This window comes from Delphinus delphis, chromosome 7 (assembly GCF_949987515.2).
Source record: "Delphinus delphis chromosome 7, mDelDel1.2, whole genome shotgun sequence".
Lineage (NCBI taxonomy): Eukaryota > Metazoa > Chordata > Mammalia > Artiodactyla > Delphinidae > Delphinus > Delphinus delphis.
Window position 1 is genome coordinate 58,846,984 of NC_082689.1, and position 22,808 is coordinate 58,869,791.

At 34.9% G+C, this 22,808-nt stretch overlaps 1 protein-coding gene and 1 non-coding gene across 2 annotated transcripts in view; one reads left to right on the forward strand and one right to left on the reverse strand.

Annotated features, from left to right (window-relative positions):
• Positions 1-18,479, forward strand: part of SP3 (Sp3 transcription factor) — a 64,025-nt gene extending 45,546 nt beyond the window's left edge. Inside the window, exons 5-7 of the mRNA XM_060016571.2 lie at positions 8,372-8,564; positions 14,128-14,324; positions 16,713-18,479. Coding sequence (XP_059872554.1) covers positions 8,372-8,564; positions 14,128-14,324; positions 16,713-17,029 — 707 coding nt within the window. The 3' untranslated portion in view covers positions 17,030-18,479. The remainder of the gene's footprint in view (positions 1-8,371; positions 8,565-14,127; positions 14,325-16,712) is intronic.
• Positions 7,457-7,563, reverse strand: LOC132428843 (U6 spliceosomal RNA). Its single transcript, XR_009520233.1, has one exon. It is a non-coding gene; the product is annotated as a U6 spliceosomal RNA (small nuclear RNA).
• Positions 18,480-22,808: the final 4,329 nt, after the last annotated feature.

Here is a 22,808-nt window from a genome sequence, read left to right on the forward strand (position 1 = left end):
ACTTTCATATCCAAAAATGGACCCCTGAATGGCACCCCTCTCCCGTAATTTTTTCTACCCCAACTCTACTCTGTTTCAGTTAATGGCAACTCCATCTTTTTAGTTGCTCAGGACTAAAACCTTGGAGTTATATGTAACTCCTTGTTCTCACACCTCACATAAAACCCTGTTAGCAAATGTCTTTGACTCTACCTACAAAGTATTTCCTGATTCTGACCATTCCTTACCACTTACTCATTAACAACTAGTTTTACGCCACTGTATCACCCCTCTACTCTCAGTGGCTTCACTCACTGAATAAAATGTAAACTTTTATTTTTTTTTTGCGGTACGCGGGCCTCTCACTGCTGTGGCCTCTCCCGCTGCAGAGCACAGGCTCCGGACGCGCAGGCCCAGTGGCCATGGCTCACGGGCCCAGCTGCTCCGCAGCATGTGGGATCCTCCCAGACTGGGGCACAAACCCACGTCCCCTGCATCGGCAGGTGGACTCTCAACCACTGTGCCACCAGGGAAGCCCTAAAATGGAAACTTTTAGTGGCCTACAAGGTAGTACACAATGTATAACATCATATATAATCTTATCCCACCTTTACATTTTTATCTCTGCTATCTTGTTACTACTCTTCTTTCACATTCATTTCTTTCTAGCCACACAGGCCTCCTTGCATTTCTCTGAACACACCAAGCATACATCCACCTTGCTCTTCCTTCTACCTGGAATACTTTCCCCCACCTTCTTGCTCCTTTGCCTCCTTCAGGGTCAAATGTCACCGTATTAGCAAAACCTTTTCTGGCCACTTATTTAAAACAGCAAGTACTTCTCTCCTTTCACTTTGTCTATCCTTACCTCACTTTATTCCCATAACAGTTCACCACCACACAAAATGCTGTGTACAGTTGACCCTTGAACATGGGTTTGAACTGCTCAAATCCATTTACACGCAGAGTTTTTTCAATAGAAAATACAACAGTATTACACGATCTGCAGTTGGTTGAATAGGCAGATGTATACGGAAGGAGAACTATAAGTTACACAATGGCACTCCTAACTCTGCATTGTTCAAGGGTCAGCCATATTTACTCGATTATTTGTTCTGTCTTTTCCCACTAAAAAGGAAACTTGATAAAGACATGAGCTTAACTGTTGTTCACTTTTATCCTTAGAACCTAGAACAGTGACTGGCATATTGTAATCACTCACATATTTGTAGAGAATAACATTATGTCCTAAACTTCAAATTGACTGAATTTTTGGAGCACAGTCATCTTTTTTTTTCTTTTGATTATGACTTTATTCTTTTACAATAAAATCCCTTAGACATTTTTTTTCTTTTTCTCTTTTTTCCCTTTAATTCTTTGTCCCATAGCACAGTGTCTGATATCCAGTAGATTCTTAATAATTACTTACTGAATATGGAAGTGTATTATCATGCGTTTAAGACACTGGAAATTCAAATGAGAAATAAAATGTGATTAATTTCTTGGTCTTGCTACTGCGTTATCTTAACGAGGGGTTTATTAATTTCATATGGACTAGTGCTTAATAGTGCAGGCTCCGAAATTCAAATGCCTGGGTTCAGATCCAGTGCAATACTTTGCTGGGAGCCCAGTCATCTTAAGGTTTTGTTTGTTTATTTATGTTTTTGTTTTTAATTCCAGTGGTGGGAGAAGGGGCTAGTTGGTTATACAGGAACTAGAGATGAAACCACAACAAACATTGATTGACTGTCTTTAACAAATTCCCTAAGTCATCTCCTATAGATTACTTTAAATTTTTTTATTTAGAATGATCTTTCAAAGTATAGTATACACTCAGAAAAATGTACAAATCATAGGTGTGTAACGATGATTTTTTATAAAACAAACACATAGGAAAAATTACCACCTGGATCAAGAAATAAGATATTGCCAGCAGTTCCTCAATCTCCCTGTACCCAGTCATTACGCCTCGTAAAGGTAGGCAGTCACTGTATAGTAGTGTTTCCTGTTGCTTTGAGCTTTATTTAAATGGTATATCTGTCTCTCTATAGATAGAGGTATTATATGTAAGAGAGAGTGTGTATGTGCCTTCTTTTGTTTAAAATTATGTCTGTGGTGTTCCTGTTGCATGTAAGTTGTTAATTTTCATTGTTTTAACATATTACACTGTATGAATGAATATATTATGATTTTTCTATTCCAACACTAGTGGATATATGAGTTACTTCCAGTTTAGGATGAATTTCTGTACTTTTGGTGTCATGTGTATATGCCTTTCCGTTGGAGTGAAATTGCTTCCGTTATAGGGTATACATAGGTTCATCTTTAAAATATACGGTCAAAAGATTTCCAAAGTTGTTATACTGATTTACACACCCACCAGCAGTGTGGGAGAGTTTCAGTTGCTCTATTACTTTGCTAACAGGTGACCTGTTAAAAAGTTTTAGCCATCTTGGTGGATGTGTAGGATATTTCACTATGATTTTAATTTTAATTTTCCTGATAGCTAATAATATTGAGTACCTTTTCATACTTCTGTGGGCCATTTTGATGGGTATCACTTCCCCTTCTCCTGAGCTTTATAAACAGTAGATTTCTGAGGATAACTAGGTACCATGCAGGACACTAATGCAGCATGGTAAAAAATATTTTGCTATTATCTACACTAAGATATAGAGGAAGATACAAACTTGACTGCCTAGTACTGAAGACCTATTTTTTTGTTTTTTTGGTTTTTTTTGCGGTACGCGGGCCTCTCCCTGCTGTGGCCTCTCCCGTTGCGGAGCACAGGCTCTGGACGTGCAGGCTCAGCAGCCATGGCTCATGGGCCCAGCCGCTCCGCGGCATGTGGGATCTTCCCGGAACGGGCACGAACCTGTGTCCCCTGCATCGGCAGCGGACTCTCAACCACTGCGCCACCAGGGAAGCCCTGAAGACCTGTTTTTAAAGGTGTCTGTATTAAGTTGATAATGCAGGTTGGCAAAGAGGAATTATTTAAGATTTACTAGATGGGTGAAATTTATGATTAAGATTCTAAAATACCCCAGATGTGTATGAGCAAGAAAAATGATTAAAAATTGGGTATAACACTTCTTGGGCAAATAATTTATTGTCTTTAATGAGCACTTTGTGGTCCTGTCCATATGAACTGACTCTTTTTTGTTTTCAGTAAGTAATGCTAGAAAATTAAGTATCCATTTGAGATAAAATTAAATTTTTAAATCTTCTCTATATGTATTATTTGCAGATAGAAGGAGCATAGAGAAGTAGAGGGCAGAGTTTTCCAGGTAGATTATTACCTAGACTGGAAGTTCCTCCTTAAGGAAGGGTTTGTTCATTTAGTCAGATTGTATTTTCTGAGCACTTTTGAGTGAAGCATTTATTATCTAAAGGGATGTATGAGCCAGTAAGTAGAACTAATTCTACCATAAGCATGTATAAGGGAGATGACATTTGAACTAATATTGAAGGATAAGTAGATGTTGGTTACATGAAAAAGGAAAAGAGCTAGAGAACAGTCCAGGCAAGAGAGGCATATACTTACGGGTGTGACATTGAGAAAGGACATGGGTTCTGACAGTGATGAGAATTTCAGTATTTTAATACTGAAGTTGGAAGAGCAGTTGCGGCCAGATTGAGAAGGTTCTTGAGTACCAAATTAACAAGTTAGTACTTAATACTGTAGAAAATAGAGAATTAGTGCAGGTAATGAATCAGGAAAGTGATGCCATTAGATTTTGTATTTAGGAAGAAGATTCTGGAAGCTCTGTAGAAGTTGGATTGGCAGAAGCGAGACATGAGAGGCTGGGAATGGACTGACAGGACTCACCTGAAATTGATGGTTTGAGCCATTAGGTGGCTTGCAATTATCAATAAAGGGGGAAGCAGGAGAAGGTTTGGTGAGTGGACAAGATGTGTTCAGTTTGGACATGTTATGTTCTATGTGCCTTTGTTTTATTGGAATTCAATAGGAAAGAGAACTAAGTTATAAGTATCCATGGCCATGACACACTCTTTAAAGATATTTTGTAGGTTCCAGTTAAGAGAATTAACAATAGGAGTAGGAATGACCTGTAATATCGTTATCCCCTCAGTCAGGTTGTATTTCATTCTTGCCCTCTCTCATCAGTTGCTTTATTTGTTCTCTACGATTTCTTTAAATCTTCTCTCTCTCTAGGCTCCTTTATCTGCTCTTAATATTATTCTGTCGTCCTTTTTCCTTGTTGTCTTGTCACAAATAATGTAAGATGAGTAGCTTTAAAAACATCTGACAAAATTCCTCGTTTTATGGACTTAAAATTTATCCAACTCTGGATATGTGCTATCCATATGCTGTCTTTTATTTAACTTGTAAAAAAGCTAATACTATGCGGTATTTGTGCATATATTTAAATGTCTTGTCATAATGATGCAGGTGGACACCTGATTATAAAGGAACAGAGGTCAGTACTCATTTATGTTGTGTGTTTGGATGAATTTTATACATATCTAATTCTTCATACTTTCACTGAGGAAATAGAAACCATTTCCCCTTAATTTCTAGGCATCAAATTCTCTCTGCCTCTGGGGTCTAGCACAGTTCATGGCACATAGTAGCTAATCACTTATTGAATGAATGTGCCTATATCTTTTCTTCCCTCATGTAATAGAGGAGGTGGCTGTGCTCCAGCAGTTAAGCCTGTAAGTGCTATGGCTCATCATCTCCTCCTGACTTCTTAGGGACTTTATTCTTGTGTTTTCAGTCTCTCCCTCTATAGTGGATCTTTCTCATGAACATTTACACATGTTCAAGTCTTCCCTGTCTTCAAACATAGAACAAAACACTTCTTCCCCCAGACTCTCTTTTTTGGTCCCCTTTAGCCTGTAGTGTCATGTTTCTGTCTCCCTCTCAAGCCAGACATATCTGTACTTGTTATTAAACACTTTTTCACTTCTTGCCCATTTTCTTAGTTTCCTTCTTGAATTTTCTGCAGTATTTGATGTTGACCACTTTTCCTTTCTTTAATGTAGCACATTTTTCTGGGTACGCCTTTCCTGCACAGGTTCATCCTCTTCTGCCTGTTCCTTAAATGTCTGCATTCCTCATAGGCTGCTTTCTCTTCTCATTCTACTTATAGTCCTTGAATGATCTAACCTACTACTTTGGATGCACTCCATCTGTGTAGATCCAGCTTTTTTACTGTTTTGTCTCACAAGCTGTTCAGACTCTGTGACCAGCAACCTTGAATTAACTGTCCTTCTTTACCTCCACCTGAACCTTCTCCAGTGTTTCCTATTGCAGTGAATGGCACCACCATCTACCCTGTTGCCCAGGCCAGAGTGCCCTCTCTTCCCATTTCCCCCCTTGATTCTTAGTTGTAGTTTTTCTGATAAAATAAATTAATTTTAAACTGTTAGAGGCATTTTTCTTGGTTGCACATTCTAGTTTTCATTAGTATAAATTCAGGAGCTATTAGGGCACATTTGATTTCTTTAGGCTATTTTGGCTCCAATTATTAGTGACTGGTGTAAATCTAAAATAAATGTCCATTAAGATTTTTAGTTTACATAAATCAAAATTAAAATGTGTAGGAATTTATGTTTTATCAAAGATGATTATATTCAGTGTTTGTTCTAAATCATGTATTGTGGGGGTTTTTGTTTTCATTTTAATTTTTTTTTTATTGGGGAATAGTTGCTTTACAATGTTGTGTTAGTTTCTGCTGTACAATGAAGTGAATCAGCTATATGTATATATATATATCCCCTCCCTCTTGGACCTCCCTCCCCCGCCCCCAATCACGCCCATCTAGGTCACCACAGAGCACCGAGCTGAGCTCCCTGCGCTATACAGCGTTTCCCATTAGCTGTCTGTTTTACACATGATAATGTGTATGTATATGTCAGTCCCGATCTCCCAGTTCATCCCACCCTCCCTTACCACTCACCCACCATGTCCACACGTTTGTTCTCTATGTCTGCATCTCTATTCCTGACCTGCAAATAGGTTCATCTGTACCATTTTTCTAGATTCCACATATATGTGTTAATATACAGTATTTGTTTTTCTCTTTCTGACTTACTTCATTCTGTATGACAGACTCTAGGTCCATCCACACCTCTACAAATGATCCAATTTTGTTCCTTTTTATGGCTGAGTAATATTCCATTGTATATATGTGCTGCATCTTCTTTATCCATTTGTCTGTCGATGGGCATTTAGGTTGCTTCCATGTCCTGACTATTGTAAATAGTGCTGCAGTGAACATTGGGGTGCATGTGTCTTTTTGAATTATGGTTTTCTCTGGGTATATGCCCAGTAGTGGGATTGCTAGGTCATATGGTAGTTCTATTTTTAGTTTTTAAGGAACCTCCATACTGTTCTCCATAGTGCTGTATCAGTTTACATTCCCACCAAACAGTGCAAGAGAGTTCCCTTTTCTCCACACCCTGTCCAGTATTTATTGTTTGTAGAGTTTTTGATGATGGCCATTCTGACCAGTTTTGATCTGCATTTCTCTAATAATTAGTAATGTTGAGCATCTTTTCTTGTGCCTCTTGGCCACCTGTATGTCTTCTTTGGAGAAGTGTCTATTTAGGTTTTCTGCCCTTTTTTTTTGCGTTACGTGGGCCTCTCACTGCTGTGGCCTCTCCCGCTGCGGAGCGCAGGCTCTGGACGCGCAGGCCCAGCGGCCATGGCTCACGGGCCCAGCCGCCCCGCGGCATGCGGGATCCCCCCAGACCGGGGCACGAACCCGCGTCCCCTGCATCGGCAGGCAGACTCTTAACCACTGCGCCACCAGGGAAGCCCTCTGCCCATTTTTTGATTGGGTTGTTTGTTTTTTTGATGCTGAGTGCATGAGCTGTTTGTATATTATGGAGACTAATCCCTTGTCGGTTGCTTCATTTGCAAAACATTTTCTCCCATTCTGAGGGGTGTCTTTTCATCTCGTTTATGGTTTTCTTTGCTGTGCAAAAGCTTTTAAGTTTCATTAGGTCCCATTTGTTTATTTCTGTTTTTATTTTCAGTACTCTAGGAGGTGAGCCAAAGAAGATCTTGCTGTGATTTATGTTAAAGATTGTTTTTCCTATGTTTTCCTCTAAGAGTTTTATAGTGTCTGGTCTTATATTTAGGTCTTTAATCCATTTTGAGTTTATTTTTGTGTATGGTGTTAGGGAGTGTTCTAATTTCATTCTTTTACAAGTAGCTGTCCAGTTTTCCCAGTGCCACTTATTGAAGAGACTGTCTTTTCTCCATTGTATATTCTTGCCTTCTTTGTCATAGATGAATTGACCATAGGTGTGTGGGTTTATCTCTGGGCTTTCTATCTTGTTCCGTTGATCTATATTTCTGTTTTTGTGCCAGTACCATACTGTCTTGATTACTGTACCTTTGTAGTATAGTCTGAAGTCAGGGAGCCTGATTCCTCCAGCTCCATTTTTCTTTCTCAAGATTGTTTTGGCTCCTCGGGGTCTTTTGTGTTGCCATACAAATTGTAAAAGTATGGAATGCTTCATGAATTTGTGTGTCATCCTTGCACAGGGGCCATGCTAATTTTTTCTCTATCCTTCCAATTTTAGTATATGTGCTGCCAAAGCTAGCACTCATGTATTGTTTTCTTTTTTTTTCTTTTAATTAGTTTTCTGAGTTGAAAAAACCTCTTAGTTTCACATAAGGAAATGATGTTATATCATTATCGATACAAAGAAAGATGTTTGGCTATGCTGACAGAACAATGTAACTTCCTGCCATATCCACTCTTCCTCACCATTGCATGCTCATTTTGTTTCCCAGTCTGCTTTATAATAAAACTCATTGAAAATAGAAACTCTCTCATACTTATGCACCTCCTTCCACAATGATATTGTGGTTGTGGCCATTATAGATTTTTAGTAAGGATTGACTTTAAAACTTAAGTTTATGAGTAATAATTTCATTGTACCTACTGATAGGCATAATTTCATTCCCATAGGACCTACATTTTGCATTCCCATAGTATCTACAAATATGCGTAATTGATACACGCTGTAAAAAAGAGGTTTAACAGGCATTAGAATTTGTTCTATTCTGAGTTGACCATTGATATATTGACTATTTGAACAATTACAACTGAAGTTTCAGATTGTTTTATGACTCAGCTTGCTCAAAAGAAATTGGCTTTCTTAATGAATTTTTAAAAGCAAGCTCTCATGGTGGCTTTATTCTCTTTTTGGCTTAATCTCTGATATTTAGAATAAAATAGATTGTTTTAAAAGAATAATCCACAACAAGGAGCAATGATTATGCTCCACAAACAGATGATTTTTTACTTTTACATAGTATTTATTCATTTTACCTTAGAGAGGCTCAGATCTCATGCTATCATTTTGGGCCAGTGGGCTGCTTCTCATCTGTATTTGTTTTCTTCTTTAGATATTAGGATCAAGGAAGAAGAACCTGATCCTGAAGAGTGGCAGCTCAGTGGTGATTCTACATTGAATACCAATGATCTAACACATTTAAGAGTACAGGTGGTAGATGAAGAAGGGGACCAACAACATCAAGAAGGAAAAAGACTTCGAAGGGTAGCTTGCACCTGTCCCAACTGTAAAGAAGGTGGTGGGAGGTATGCACACACGAAACATACTTTTCTTTTTAGACTGTTAATATCATCACCCTAATTTTTGAAATGCTGCATGCCATGTCACTTAACTAAGGGAAATTATTCATTACATGATCATCTTGTGTGTTTGTCTGTATGAGTGTGGCAGAAAAAGTTAGAGAACAAAATATATGAAATCAAATTTTCAGTTCTAAATGCCTGTTTTAAAAAAACTAAAATTACTTAGTTTACTTAAAAAAAAAAAGTATAGTAAGATGCCATTTAACAGGCCCATATTGGATATTAGTCTGTTTGCAAACCAGCAATGGATTTGCCTAAATACTGATTAAAAAGCTGCTGCTTCTCTACAGTAGAAACTAACACAACATTGTAAAGCAACTATACTCCAATAAAAATAAATTTTTATAAAAAGTTGATTCTTAGCTTGAGAATAGCAGTTATATAATATAAGTTCAGAAATTGTTAATAAAGCATAAGTATTTTCCATTTTCAATAGAAATGAATAATAAGCCTTAATGATGGAATTTTTTAAAAAGTGGAACTGTAATATCTCCATTCAGTGTTTTCAGAAATATTAAGAAATAATAACATGACAGGAATAAACTCAAAACAGATCAGTAATTACATTAAATGTGGATGGATTAAGCTTAATAATTGAGAGATTGACTCTCAGATCATATTTAAAAGACATAAAGCCCAGCCTTATATTGATTATAAGGAACATCTCAAATTGGTGCAGGAATGTTGAAAGTAAAGGAATGGAAAAGACTTATTAGGCAAATGTTAACAAAAAGGAATCTTGGACATGGTAAGATTAAGGTGAAAATATCAAATGGATAGATAGGGATATATTTCTTTTTTTTTTTTTTTGCATTATGCAGGCCTCTCACTGTTGTGGCCTCTCCCGTTGCGGAGCACAGGCTCCGGACGCGTAGGCTCAGCAGCCATGGCTCACGTGCCCAGCCGCTCCACGGCATGTGGGATCTTCCCGGACTGGGGCATGAACCCGTGTCCCCTGCATCGGCAGGTGGACTCTCAACCACTGTGCCACCAGGGAAGCCCAGTGATATATTTCTTAATAATATGAAGTTTTCACCAAGAAGATTTAATAGCCATGGTACCTTTTCCCCACAACTTTGAAATACATAGAGCAAAAACTGATAGAACTCTAAAGACATTATAACCATGTCCTCTAGTCATAGTGAAAGACCTTAATATAACTCTCTAAGAAATGAACTATTTAAATAGACCAGAAAAAAAAAAAAAAACCCTGTTAATGAACTTGACCTAGTAGAGCCTCTCTGCCTTTTGAGTTGTTTTGTACATTGGCCAGCCCATTCACAATGATAGTAATGACTAGTAACTGTTAATACTGAGAGCTTACTGTGTTCTAGATGGTCTTATAAGTGAGGCATGGAGAAGTTGAATGATTCTTTACAGCATACACAGCTGGGATTTGGACCCAGTTTCTTATCAAGGCCTTAACCACTGCACTGTACTGCCTCCCAGGTGAATTTGCTTCTTCTCCATCTGATCCTTAGGCATTTGTATTTCCTACTGGTAATTATTCACTTGTTTGAAGTTTTACTTATTCTTTGAAATGTTTTGGTCAATTTAAATAAGTTAGTGTGGAATTCTGGTTAGACAACTTTTCTGAAATTTACTCTCATTTTTACGGGAACTTTCAAGATAAATTTTCATGAAAGTCAAATGTAACTGAGGGTCAAGGCCTTGCCTGTATTTTGCTTATTCTTTTCTTTAAATTGAAAATCTTTTAAAATTATTTTTATTAAATTAATACATGTTCATAAAAATTCAGAAAATATAGAGAAGTTTTAAAAGAATACCAAACTTCTACCCTACTTCAAGATGACTATTGTAACATTTTTGTATATATCCTTCCAGACTTTACTCTCACTGTTTTATGTGTCTGTTTTTCTTTTGAAAATTTTTGTGATCATATTTCCAAGTGTACATAGAGTTTGTATCCGTTTTTTATGACTGTATGGTATTCTATGGTATGGATGTGTAAGAATTTAACAACTTTTGGGAGTTTATTGTTGAAATTCTAATTCTTACACATATATCTTTGCACATCTGATTATTTCATCATTATAAGTTGGCAGTGGTGGAATTATTTTATCAAAGGGAATTGTCTGCTAGAAAGGTTGTATCAATTTATACTCCCATCAGTGGTGTATGAGAGTATGTTTTCCCACACCCTTGCCAACAATGGATTTTATAATTTTTAAAAACCTTTTAAAGTCTGAGAGATGAGAAGTAATTCCTCACTATTGTTTTATTCAGTATATTTTTGTTACTTTATTTGAACATTTTTTGTTGTGTTATTTTACCATTTCAAAATTTCTTTTGTGAATTATTTGTCTTTTGTGAATCTGTTAATTTGTCTGTCATATGTGCACATATTTTTTTCCAGTTTTACATTGTCTTTCAACTTTGTCAGTGGTTTGCAAAATGCATTTATTTACACAAGTAAAGAAAGTTCTCACTTAAAGCTTGCAAACCTTTTTTTAAGCACAAAATTTTTAGTTGAGATGTATTATTATCATGCTATTAAAAGTCTTCCTTAAACTGAGGATTATAAAAATACTCATATTTTTCCAGAACTTTTGTGAGCTCACTTTTTAATAACTTATTCTAACAATTAAAATTGAAGTTCTTAAGAAAAACAACTGTTGTTTCTTAGAGCTCATTTGAACAAAATTCAACTAATATACTCATGATAGGCACAATTGTATCATTGACAGTTGCTGCATCTAATTAATAGAAGCACAACATATAGTAAATCCTGTTCTGCAAAGGTGAGGTAGGTGGCACTTTATACATTTTAGAATATTAGCCTTTCCGCAACAGTATTCTTTTAAAAAAATAATAGTACGTATAAAGTGGCATCTTTAGAGAACTAAATTTTATTTTTTTACCTTTTTGAGCAAGGTGTAAAATATAATTAAATATTTAAAAACTGTATTCATTTGGGCATTTAGCCAATATTTATTAAGCAGAACCAGACTTCAGAAACTTTATACTCTAGTGGAAGAGACAATTTTATAAAGTAAAATAAATTCTAAAGGCGTTATTGTTATATAGGTTTTGTGTGGTTTAGACAACCTCAATCCAGTTTTAAAAAATTTAAGTTAATTTGTAAAATCTGTTTTCTTCCCTGTTAGCCTTTCAGTTTGTGTTCCGTTTCTCCTGTCCCAAGCAAAAGACTCGATTTACTTTTCTTAATCCCTCTACTCAGAATTTAGCTTTATTTATTGTGTCACTCTGTCTTTGCATTATTAAAATTTTGGGAGCAAGTTTAAGCAGTCAAGAAAATGAACTTAAAATTGTTAGTTTTGTAAGCTCATGTAATAGGTATTAGTGGTGTAACTATATAAATCAAGAGGAAAACTTAACGGTAATCTTTTACTACTTGAAGTTTGTTGATAAATTCACTTCAGTTCTCTTCCTTCACATCACATGCCATAAATCCATATCTGGCATATCTAGATCTTATCTTGAGTAAAAAAATTTTTTTAAAATAAAAACTTGGACCTCGGTATTGGACTTTTTCCCTTATATTGTATATTTTTGTGTGCCCCGTCTCCATTTTTTTTTCTTAGTTGCCTGTCCCATTTTCAGACAACGAGTATGTCTTGTTACCTTATAATTCAGTTGATGAAAACATCTTTCCCTGGATTTTTGGTTCTTTGGGAACTCATATTTGTTGCTGTAATTTGTTATAGTCTTGTGCTTTGTTCGTGCTCTCAAAGCTAAATTTTGCTAAGTTAGTAAAATAGCACTTTTGAATTTATAAAAGCACATTGATTCACCTGAGTGGTAGGATTAGAAGAGAGGCAAGAAGATAAGAGTGTAGAGTGAACTGAATTGGGTTCTCTGTGAAATTGCTATGGTGAACACAATATGTAAAATCGGTTTGTACACCAATAGCCACAGACATTGCTCTTTTTCTTAGGGCCATTTAAGAATAAAACAAATTTAAAAAGCTAAATTAAATGGAAATATTATTGGCTTTGGTTAAGACTTTGGCATTGCAGGTGAGCCAGCAAAACCTGTTTCACTCAACTCAGCTCTTTGAAGAGAGTAGAAATTGGGGGTGGACTGGAGCAGAAACTAGAATTGTGTTAGATTATGACATCCTTGCCCTTGAGACAACAGCATGACTCCTCCTTGTCTTTACTTATGCTATTCCTCTGCCTGGAATGCCTTCCCTCCTTTCTATCTAAATCCTACCCACCTCCTCCACGAAGCCTTCTCTAACTACTGGAGCCCACATTGATGTCTCCCTGTTCAGAACACCTATGGCATCTAACAGCCAGCACTGCACCGTTTAGCACTGTTTGTCCTATGGCAATTTCACATGCTACTGAGTGTGAGTACATTAAAATATAAATGTGGGGAAATATGCATTTTTCCAGTAAAATTTGAAAAACGATAGGTATATTATATACAGGAGGATTTGCAGGCTTATGGAAGGTTTACAGGCTATACCTAGACTGTGAGATTGTGGGAGGAGGGGAAGTTGGGGGGGGTCTTAAATGTACCTTTTTGTAATCTCAAAGAAACTGCAAAGTTTATATAATATGATTTTGACAGTTGATGAGTCTAAAATGTCATTTTTTTATAAACTCATTTGTTTTTATTCAGTAACTAGCCTTTTTTTTTTTGAGGTTGAGTAATAACATTTTCTATAGTGTTTAATATGATTTGAATATCAGTTCTGGAATCAAAATCGTTTTCTTCTTGCTTAGGCTAAGATACCTGTGTTCACCCATCTAATAAGCACATATCTTCTAAACCCTGTTCTTGGTATCAAATACTGAAATGTAACAGATGTCAAATTTTGCAATGTGGAGAAACTGCATTTTATTATTTCTCTGATTTATAATTTTGGGTATCTTTGCATGGTTAATAGGGAATTTTAACTGTAAAGATAATTTTAATTTATTTCATGTAGTTCTAGGGATCTAAGACAATAGCTTTGTCTAGATTTTTTTCTCTGGTTTTCTCCAAGTCGGTGTATATTCAGGGTGTGGCCATACAAATATGTGAATAAATAATGCTTATATCATCTTAATTTAAAGTCTTCTTAAGGTGCCTTAATTGTACCTATGATTAGTTATGCATTTATTGTTGGTTTATTTACTTTTTAAATTAGCTGACATCATGACTTTGAATAGGCCATTTAGTTTCTGGTACAACTAATTTAATTGGATTGGGCCTATGCATAGAATTTGGGAATGGTTCTGACCGAATAATAAATAACTTTACTATACTCTTTATGTATGAAGTGTTCTTTTAAATTATATATTTCTTGAGCATATTTACATTTGGACAACACTCACATTAGTTGTGGAGTAAAATGAATATGTAAAACTTATTAATTTTTCTTTAAATTGATTTTAAATGGTCTTGGTTTCTGATTGACCTCACAGTGATAATGTCTTCTATTTGAAATTCAACATGGGGAGTATGATATGAGTGATAATGTCCATTTGAATATTTTCATATAAGTATATATTATTCTGTGTGTGTTTTTTAGAGGTACCAATCTTGGGAAAAAGAAGCAACACATTTGTCATATACCAGGATGTGGTAAAGTCTATGGGAAGACCTCACATCTGAGAGCTCATCTGCGTTGGCATTCTGGGGAGCGCCCTTTTATTTGTAACTGGATGTTCTGTGGTAAAAGATTTACTCGAAGTGATGAATTACAGAGGCACAGAAGAACACATACAGGTTACTAATATTTACTTTTAACAGATAAAAATTAACTGTAAGGCTACATACTACCTTGAAATTTTTTTTAAGCATACCTTACTGAACTGAATCTTTAAAAATATGACCAATTACATCATATTTCTATCTTCAGTAACACCAATTTAAAAACACTAATTCCAAACAAGTCAGTATGGCTTATTTTATAAAATAATGTTTCATTTTATGCAGACTTTGGTTAGCTTTTGTTTTCATATTATTCAGTGTCTTAAGCCACATTTATCTCATCATTGTTAATTATGTTAATGTTTTAAATTAGTTGTGTGTTTTTACTCTTGATCATTATCTTCTTCTTCCTCCTTAACACTGTAATAAATAATAATTCCTTTTCCTCTGATAAATTCAGGCATTTCACCCTTTCTTGTTTTAATGTGTGTGAGGTAAGCAAAAGATATTTCACTGAGGAATAACCAAGGCATTGTTGATGTGAAGACTCTTTCATTTAGTTGTTTTAACACATAGTGTTGTGTGGTTGTTACATGAAATGGACCTAGGAATGACCCAAATTGAATTCTAACTTAATATAACATATACAGATATTTTTCTTCTACTGCCATTAATGATCAAGGTGTTCATCAGTCTATGCTCAATACTGAAGAATTGAAAAATATATAATGCATTTACAAAGTTTAGAGAGCTTAGAAGAAAGAACTATGGTGAAACGGTGGACGATATGGATTTTGAAGTCTCTTAGATCTAAATATATAAAATAACCCATGAAGTATGTAGTATTATGTTACATGCTCTCCTCGTTTTAATTTCTGTCTCATCAGGTAGGTAGACAGATGAGCTTAACCTGTTTGAAACTGCAACGGACAATATGAGAAAGTAGATAAAGTGTGCTTGGAGGCAGAGATCATTATTGTTGGGATAGTAAGGCATTTTTGAGCATGGCCCTATAATAGAATTTTCTTCAGTGGAATTTGATCAGCAGGATATAAAAAGAAATAATGTAAAAGGGAAAAAAGGTCTATGATCAAATAAGTGTAGGAAACACTGTGTTAAAGAGGGTTACTATACAAGTACCTTCAAGGAATGCCTCTTAGGACCTTTAATAGAATGTTAATGAGCACTGTACATCTCCCAAGTCGCGGGAGGTAGTGGCAACCTCTCATTGTGCCATTTTGCCATTTTGCCATGGAGTATGTCTCAGGACTAATGTTCCAAGAGAAGCTTTGGGAAATAACTTCCCAGAAGAATAGAATAGTGTATGAATAGAAGAAGTGAGATCATTTGTCACGAGTGAAGATGAGATTTTATTTAACACATTTCTGTTACGTAGGATTGAACCACGTTATAGAAGTCATTGGAAGTTAGGTAATGGAGAGTCTGAACTGTTTAGTTATCTGCAGGTTACTCTTGCATTCCCATACCACTTAGTACAGTGGTGAAGTTTTGTACTGTAATAAAATTTGGTATTTAAGGAAGATTTGTCTGGCATTGATTTGTTGGATTGGAAAGGGAGAGACTAGTGTGCCATTGTAATATAGTTCAGGCATGAGGTCTGATGAGGACCTGCTGAGAGGAGAGGTGCTGGAACAAGAGATACGTAAGAAAGACATTTTGAAGAAAATAAATTAAGAAAATACTGGATTTGTTTATTGGTTGAGTTCTCCTTAGATTCCTTGTAGGTTGGCCTTTTGCCTTATCTTCTACTAATTGTCTTACATAGTAAGTCTTCAACATAATAGAAGTTCTGTCTGTCTTTTGTATTTAAAATAAGTATTTAAGCTGGGAAACAAATTTAGGCATCATAGAGTCTTATTAACTTTTAACATCATGATTTATTAGGCTTGCTCTTGATTATTCCAGCTGAAATCAGGTCATCTGGCCATCTCCATTATTCTTGGGACTACTCAGTCTTTATTAGACTTCAAGCTTGTGTCTTGGCTTTAATCTAGAAGTACTCTGTAGTTACTTAAATTCGCATTTAAGAGTTGAAGGTTGAGTATCAGGGATCTGACATGTTAATAATACCTTAAATATAGCTTAAAACAGTGTATTTTTCTTTAGAGAAGTATGCTACAGATAGTCGTTTTTAAGCTGGTATTTTGTAACAGATGTTTCAAAACTATTAGCATAGTTGAGGTATTAAATTCTTACCTGAATATCAGTGTATAATAAGTTTGAAGATTGCTTTTCATCCAGAAATAAAGGTGACATGTTTATTTAGGGGAAAAGTATTCTATGAGAGAAATCTTGCAGGGACAGCTCATGAAGCTAATATAGTTCTAATTGAACTCTGCTCCCTGTCCCTAACTGTCAGTGTTGGCTTATTTTCTTTCTCAGGGAATGATGAGTCTATTAATGTTAAATTTAAAAGACTAAGTAACGTAATTTCTTCAACAGGTGAGAAGAAATTTGTTTGTCCAGAATGTTCAAAACGCTTTATGAGAAGTGATCACCTTGCCAAACATATTAAAACACATCAGAATAAAAAAGGTATTCACTCTAGCAGTACAGTGCTGGCATCTGTGGAAGCTGCACGAGATGATACTTTGATTACTGCAGGAGGAACAACACTTATCCTTGCAAATATTCAACAAGGTTCTGTTTCAGGGATAGGAACTGTTAATACTTCCACCACCAGCAATCAAGATATCCTTACCAACACTGAAATACCTTTACAGCTTGTCACAGTTTCTGGAAATGAGACAATGGAGTAAATATTACACAAATACTTATTCATCGTGGTTATTTTTATACAGTAGTGAGAAGAACATTGTTCCTAAGTTCTTAGATATCTTTTTATTGATGTGCAAAAATTTTTGGATTGACAGTAACTTGGTTATACATGACACTGAAATGCCTTACTTTGTATGATATTCCATAGTATATTAAAAATGGTAAAATTGCATGGGTTTTGTAGGTACTTTTGGAATCTAGAAGAAATGAAATTTTACCAAGTTATATAAAGAGAAAATTGAATTTAACAATGCGAATGGTAGTCTAACCAAATGCATCAATCCTGTGTGGTTTAGTGTAAAAATGAGAACATGTTGGTATTTATCTATTGTAAGATAAAAAAAAAAGTTGGTGGGTGAAAGAAATCATGTTATGATAAAAAAAATTTTTTGTAATTTTCTTGATGACTGGAATTTTTATTATGCATAACTGACAAATCAAGTTTCCAAGCAAATGTTACATAGTGTAGGCTTTACTTAGCTTATCAATTTGTCATTTTGAAGCTAATTATTTTAATTAGGTTAACTATGTACAATATTTTAAGCATTACTCTTGTAAGATTTTGAAAACTACATTTTAACATGGAACTCTAGGGATAGTCACCTTTTAAATCCTGTTGAAAAGCCATGTTTAAGATTTAATTTGCCAAAATAATGTCTTGTTAATATTCTTTCAATAACGAAGTTGGGCAATATAACCAATGTTTAAAAAAGTTTAAAATGTATAGGTTGAGGCATTTGGGTGGTAAGAAAATGTTATAGTGAATTATCCCTTTTCTTGAGTATTGGAGGACCAAAAAAATAAGGTGTTATTGCGTCTTAGCAGTGATTTTTTTTTTTTTTTTTTTTTGAATCCAATCTTGTTTCCAAAAACCACATGTCTGCCAGGGCCTTAAAAGCCATCATGTAAATTACCAGTAAAGTATAACATATGCAAACATAACAAAATCACTTCCATAGTGACGATACTCCAACCATATGGATATTAGTCATAGAGAACTAGAGGTTTTATGATATTTTTTTAAGTCTTTTTTTTTTGTTTGTTTTGTTTTTGGTCTAGGTAGTCAGTCTGCACTTAAATATCAACCATTTTCCTTTTTTGCTTTTTCCCTTAAAATTTATATGTATCCAGTACATTTAATTGAGAAATGTATGTTTTTTATTATGCTGTATTTTCTTTTTATTTTTTAATTATTGTTTATATTTTCAATTATTAAAAAATGTACAAAATAAAGTTTCATTGCTGGTCTTGTAAGAGCTATACAATTTTCCAAAATGTATACCTATAACTGCAGCAGTTCACTTATTTCAAAAATTTGGGATTCTGTTCATTTGTTATTCTTAAGACCACCTCAAATTTAAAGGCTACCTTATTGTACGTTTAAAGTGTATTATAACAGTGTGGTAGTTAATAAAACACTATTTTTTTTTTCTTTTGAGTTTGTTGTATTCCTATGCATTTAAAATAATTGCAGTGGTATGGGATAAGAAAATCAGTGTGATTTATTTTTCTTAGCATTTTATTTGCAGATTCTTGATTTCAGATGCTGAGATTATTGTAAACAGGTATATTAAAAAGGGAAGAGTAGAGGCTCTAGCAGATTACTATTTTTTTTGCCTAAAAATGAACTTATTAAATAGAACTTTTGAAAAAAATCTTTTAGCCCACATTGATTCATTAGAATTTTATCAATCCATTTTGCAAACCTTATTTTTCCATTGTTTGTTTCCCCTGTTAAAGCAATGCAGGATATTGATTTATCAAAAACTTGAGTTTACATGAAGATTCTTGAAAATGATAGCATAAGACAAGCTTTGGTAACCATGGCAAGAGTTATTTGAAAGAGTTATGTTTTTGAATTTATATATGTCTAATCATAAAGGCAGGGTAAGAGGGAAGGAAAAATTAACAGGATATTAATATGACTATTTTAGATATTTTAAAATAAAAAATCCAATTACTTTCTACGTGTATACAGTGGGGTTAAAGATTTCCATTGTCTGTTTTCCAGGCCCAATCTGATACTGTCAGTAATATCTTTGAACGCATAGGACAATGCTAGATACACATAAAAACACAAAGTTTTTTCTCATGTGAGACTTAAGCTTGTGATGTGAAATAGGAAGTATTACTTGGAATCATAGAAATTAATGAATGTACATTTATTTTGAAGTTACATGGTTATAATTTGAGTCTTCAAACTCCTGTAAATAATTTCTAGAATTTAAAAAATTAGGTTGTGTGAAGAGGATTATGTGAGGAGGTTGCTCACTTGAGCAAAAACACCTATTAAGTCAGGAAATTAATTTAGAGTGCGATAGTAGAGCTGTTTTTAATATTGAAAATTTATAGTAAGCTTATAGAGAGTTTTTGATCCATGAGTTTCCAAGCAAATTTTATCAGTTCTTAGAACATGAATGCAATGAAGATAGTAAGTAGTCTTAAATATTATTTAAATAAGTTTTTAGATTTTTTTGAGTGCCCACCTGGAATATACCTGTGAATTTTGGATCTTTACCTAACAAAGAAATGGAAGTTATTGTTCAACCTCAACCAAGGTGATTTTAAATACTTCTTGATTTTTATTGAAAAAATGTTGAATATACTCTGGAAACTTAATATTTGAAGAATTACCCTGAAGTAATTTTTTTCTAGTTATAAAATCTATTAGTATTGTGTATGGGTATAATATTTCTTAGTGTAAGTATATTCTTCAATAAGGTGTTTTTGGCAATTGCTTTATTTTTGTAAAGGCTAGAGTTAGTGCATATTCAGTATATTTACATACAAATAATTTCTGTTTATCAGAACATACTCATCTAGTGGACTAGGTGTCTATACTCTATACCTCAATTTAAAGAAAATAAACACTTAAGAAAATTTTATTTTCTGTTGAGACTTAATGCCTTTGAAAAGTAATTCAATTACTTTATTAAATTAAAAGTAATTATTAAATTACTTTAATAAAGTTTTAAAGACATACACCTATTGCAAAAGGCCGGGTGCCCTGTAAGTAACTTTGGGCAAAATAATGAAGATGCTTAAGTTATTTCCGAATAGTGAAAATGCTTAAATAGTAAAAATACATGTACATGTAATTTGAAAGCATGTCAAACATATTTCATAGAAAATAGTTCTTAGCCAGTATTGTTCATCAGAAAACGCTGGGACCATTTAAAAATGTCCACAGGCCTAGCTTCGTTCTTGACCTAAATCTACATTTCTGGAGATGGAGAATATACACACGTGACCCGTGAGTGCCGGTGGGTTTGAACTGTGGGGTGTCTGCTTAAACGCGGCTGTTTTTCAGGAGTAAATACTGCAGTGCTGTACAGTCTGGTTGGTTGAGTTAACAGATGTGGAGGAATCAGGCATAGTGAGGGCCATAAGTTATATGTGGATTAACCCCCTTGTTTTTCAGGGGTCAACTGTATGTATTTTTAACAGCTCCTCAAGTGGCTCTGATAAACACTCCTGGGTTAGAATCACTCTAAATAGAGCAAGCATCCCTTTAGTATCTTAATTGTAGTAAGGATCCTATTACTGACTTACTCATGATTCCAGAGTTTTTCTATTAAAATTTTTATTGTATTCAATATTGTTTGAAATGTGGGGTTATTAATAATAACATTTGGTTTTAAAATATTGTTGGTCATGCTCCCCTAGTAGACGATTTGGTTTTCAGTTTTAATTATGTTAAGTAGAAAAGAATTGTTTTCAGTGTAAGAGAACAATTTGTTTTACTAAACAGTATTTTTAAAACTTTTTGCCATGAGTGAGCAGTAAGTCTTTTGTAGTCTGATAATCAGCACAGAACAAAATTGGTCAATATCTTGGGAACAAGATTTGATACTTTAGTGAAATCATGTTTGTTATTTAGTGTTGGAGACACAAAGATAATACTGACTTGGCCCCTTGTCTTGTTCAGGCAGATTTGTGTATAATCAAATATATTGTGGTAAATACATGCTAGTGGCAGATAAAAAGCGCTCTAGAAACTTAAAAGAGGGAGAATTCTGCATGGAGAAGTTGGGAAATTCAGGCAGAGGAGATGGCTCTAGCAAAGGAACAGTGCAATTTTGCTATGGATGATAGGGGAAATTGTGAGAGATGGAGTGGGGACGTTTTGGAGGAGGGGCTGTCAAATTGAGAAGGGGATCAGATTTTAATCTTTACCAGTGGTTCCTAATCTTTTTGGGATCATAGGTCTTCATTGTAGTCTAATGATAAAACTGTTCAAACACTACATGGGGATTCATTTGAGCAAAGGCCTGAACCTTGGAAAACAGCCACGTTAAAGGAACTGGTGGAGAAAGAGGAGTCCTCAAGGAGACTGACATAGAAACTGAGTGTCAAGATGGTGATGAACATCAAATGCAGTAGAGAGGTCAAGTTAGATGAAAATAGAAAAGATTTTGGCAATAAGGAGTTGCCAACTGATCTTTGTTAGCAGTCGATGGGTCAAAAACTGAGGACACAGGAAAAGAGGCTATGGAGACAGGAAGCATAGGATATTCTAAATTAAGTGGTGAAGAGAAGAAAGATGGGCAGATGTGTGGCTCAGTCAGGATTAAGAAAATTGTTGGAAAAATTACTGATTATATAAGTGATACTTACATTGATAAATATTAAGAAAATAAGAGTATGAAGGAATTTAAATAACCTCTGAGCTACTCAGAGATAACTATTATTTCCTTTGAAAATGCATATCGAAGTTGGAGTTGAAATTTAGAAAAAGCTGCATGATTTGCTGTCATGTAACATGATTTATATCGGTTTTTTAAATTACATATTTTAAGATATATGATGTGCTGAAAAAGGAGTCTATTGCCTTTAGCCTTCCTCTCCGCACCCCCCAGCTTTTTAACAGCCTTGCTTCTCTCCTAAATCCATATTAAGCTACATACTATATGGTGTGATATTGGGTAGGTTTCTTATCTTCTTGAAACCTCATTTTCATCATCCATAAAAAGGGGATAACTAACAATAGTATCCCTCATAGGACTGTTGCGAGGATTAAAATGTAAGCATTTAGTATAGTTCCTGGCTTACAGTAGGGACTCAATAAATGATATCTTCCCCTGTCCCCTACACGTTTATTAACTGGAGATTTCACTTTTCCGTAGTGAAGGGACCAGTGTTTTGGGGCGTCCATTGTTTAAATATGGTTCATGCATTGATTTTCACCTTCAGAATGAGGGGGAGTTTTCAAAGCAGAAATCTGAAAAGAGAGCTATAGAATCTAAATTGATAGTGGACAATGTGTCTGAAGTGACTGCCTCATCAGAAAGGATGGAATAAGAAGAAAAGAAGGAAACAGAAATTACACCCTGATAGAGAATTCTAGTTTAACATTTCTAGGAACCAGCCAAAGAATCTTGAGGTTCATTTTGATTGAAAGGTAACATTTATAATTTAGTGGTCCCAACCTTAAAATTGGAAGAGGTCATCAAAGAAATGCAGCTTATTTCTCCAAAATATGTCTAAGCCTCCAATTAATAGGCAACAGTGAAATAACAGGAAGTGTTAGGGTAGATACTTTTTAGGATATCTGCCCAACTTATGTCCCATTTTCTGAATATTACTTCCTGCCACCTTCAGGGGCGAGCTGTTTAGATGATTGGACAAGGAGTGGACATCTGGTCAAATTTGAGCCAATTAGATGATTTCTCCCAGGAGTCGGAAAACTGATGTCTTGGGAAGTTGCATTTGGAACCTGCGTGTGAAGCAGAAAGAGAATAAATCAAAGATGAGAGACCA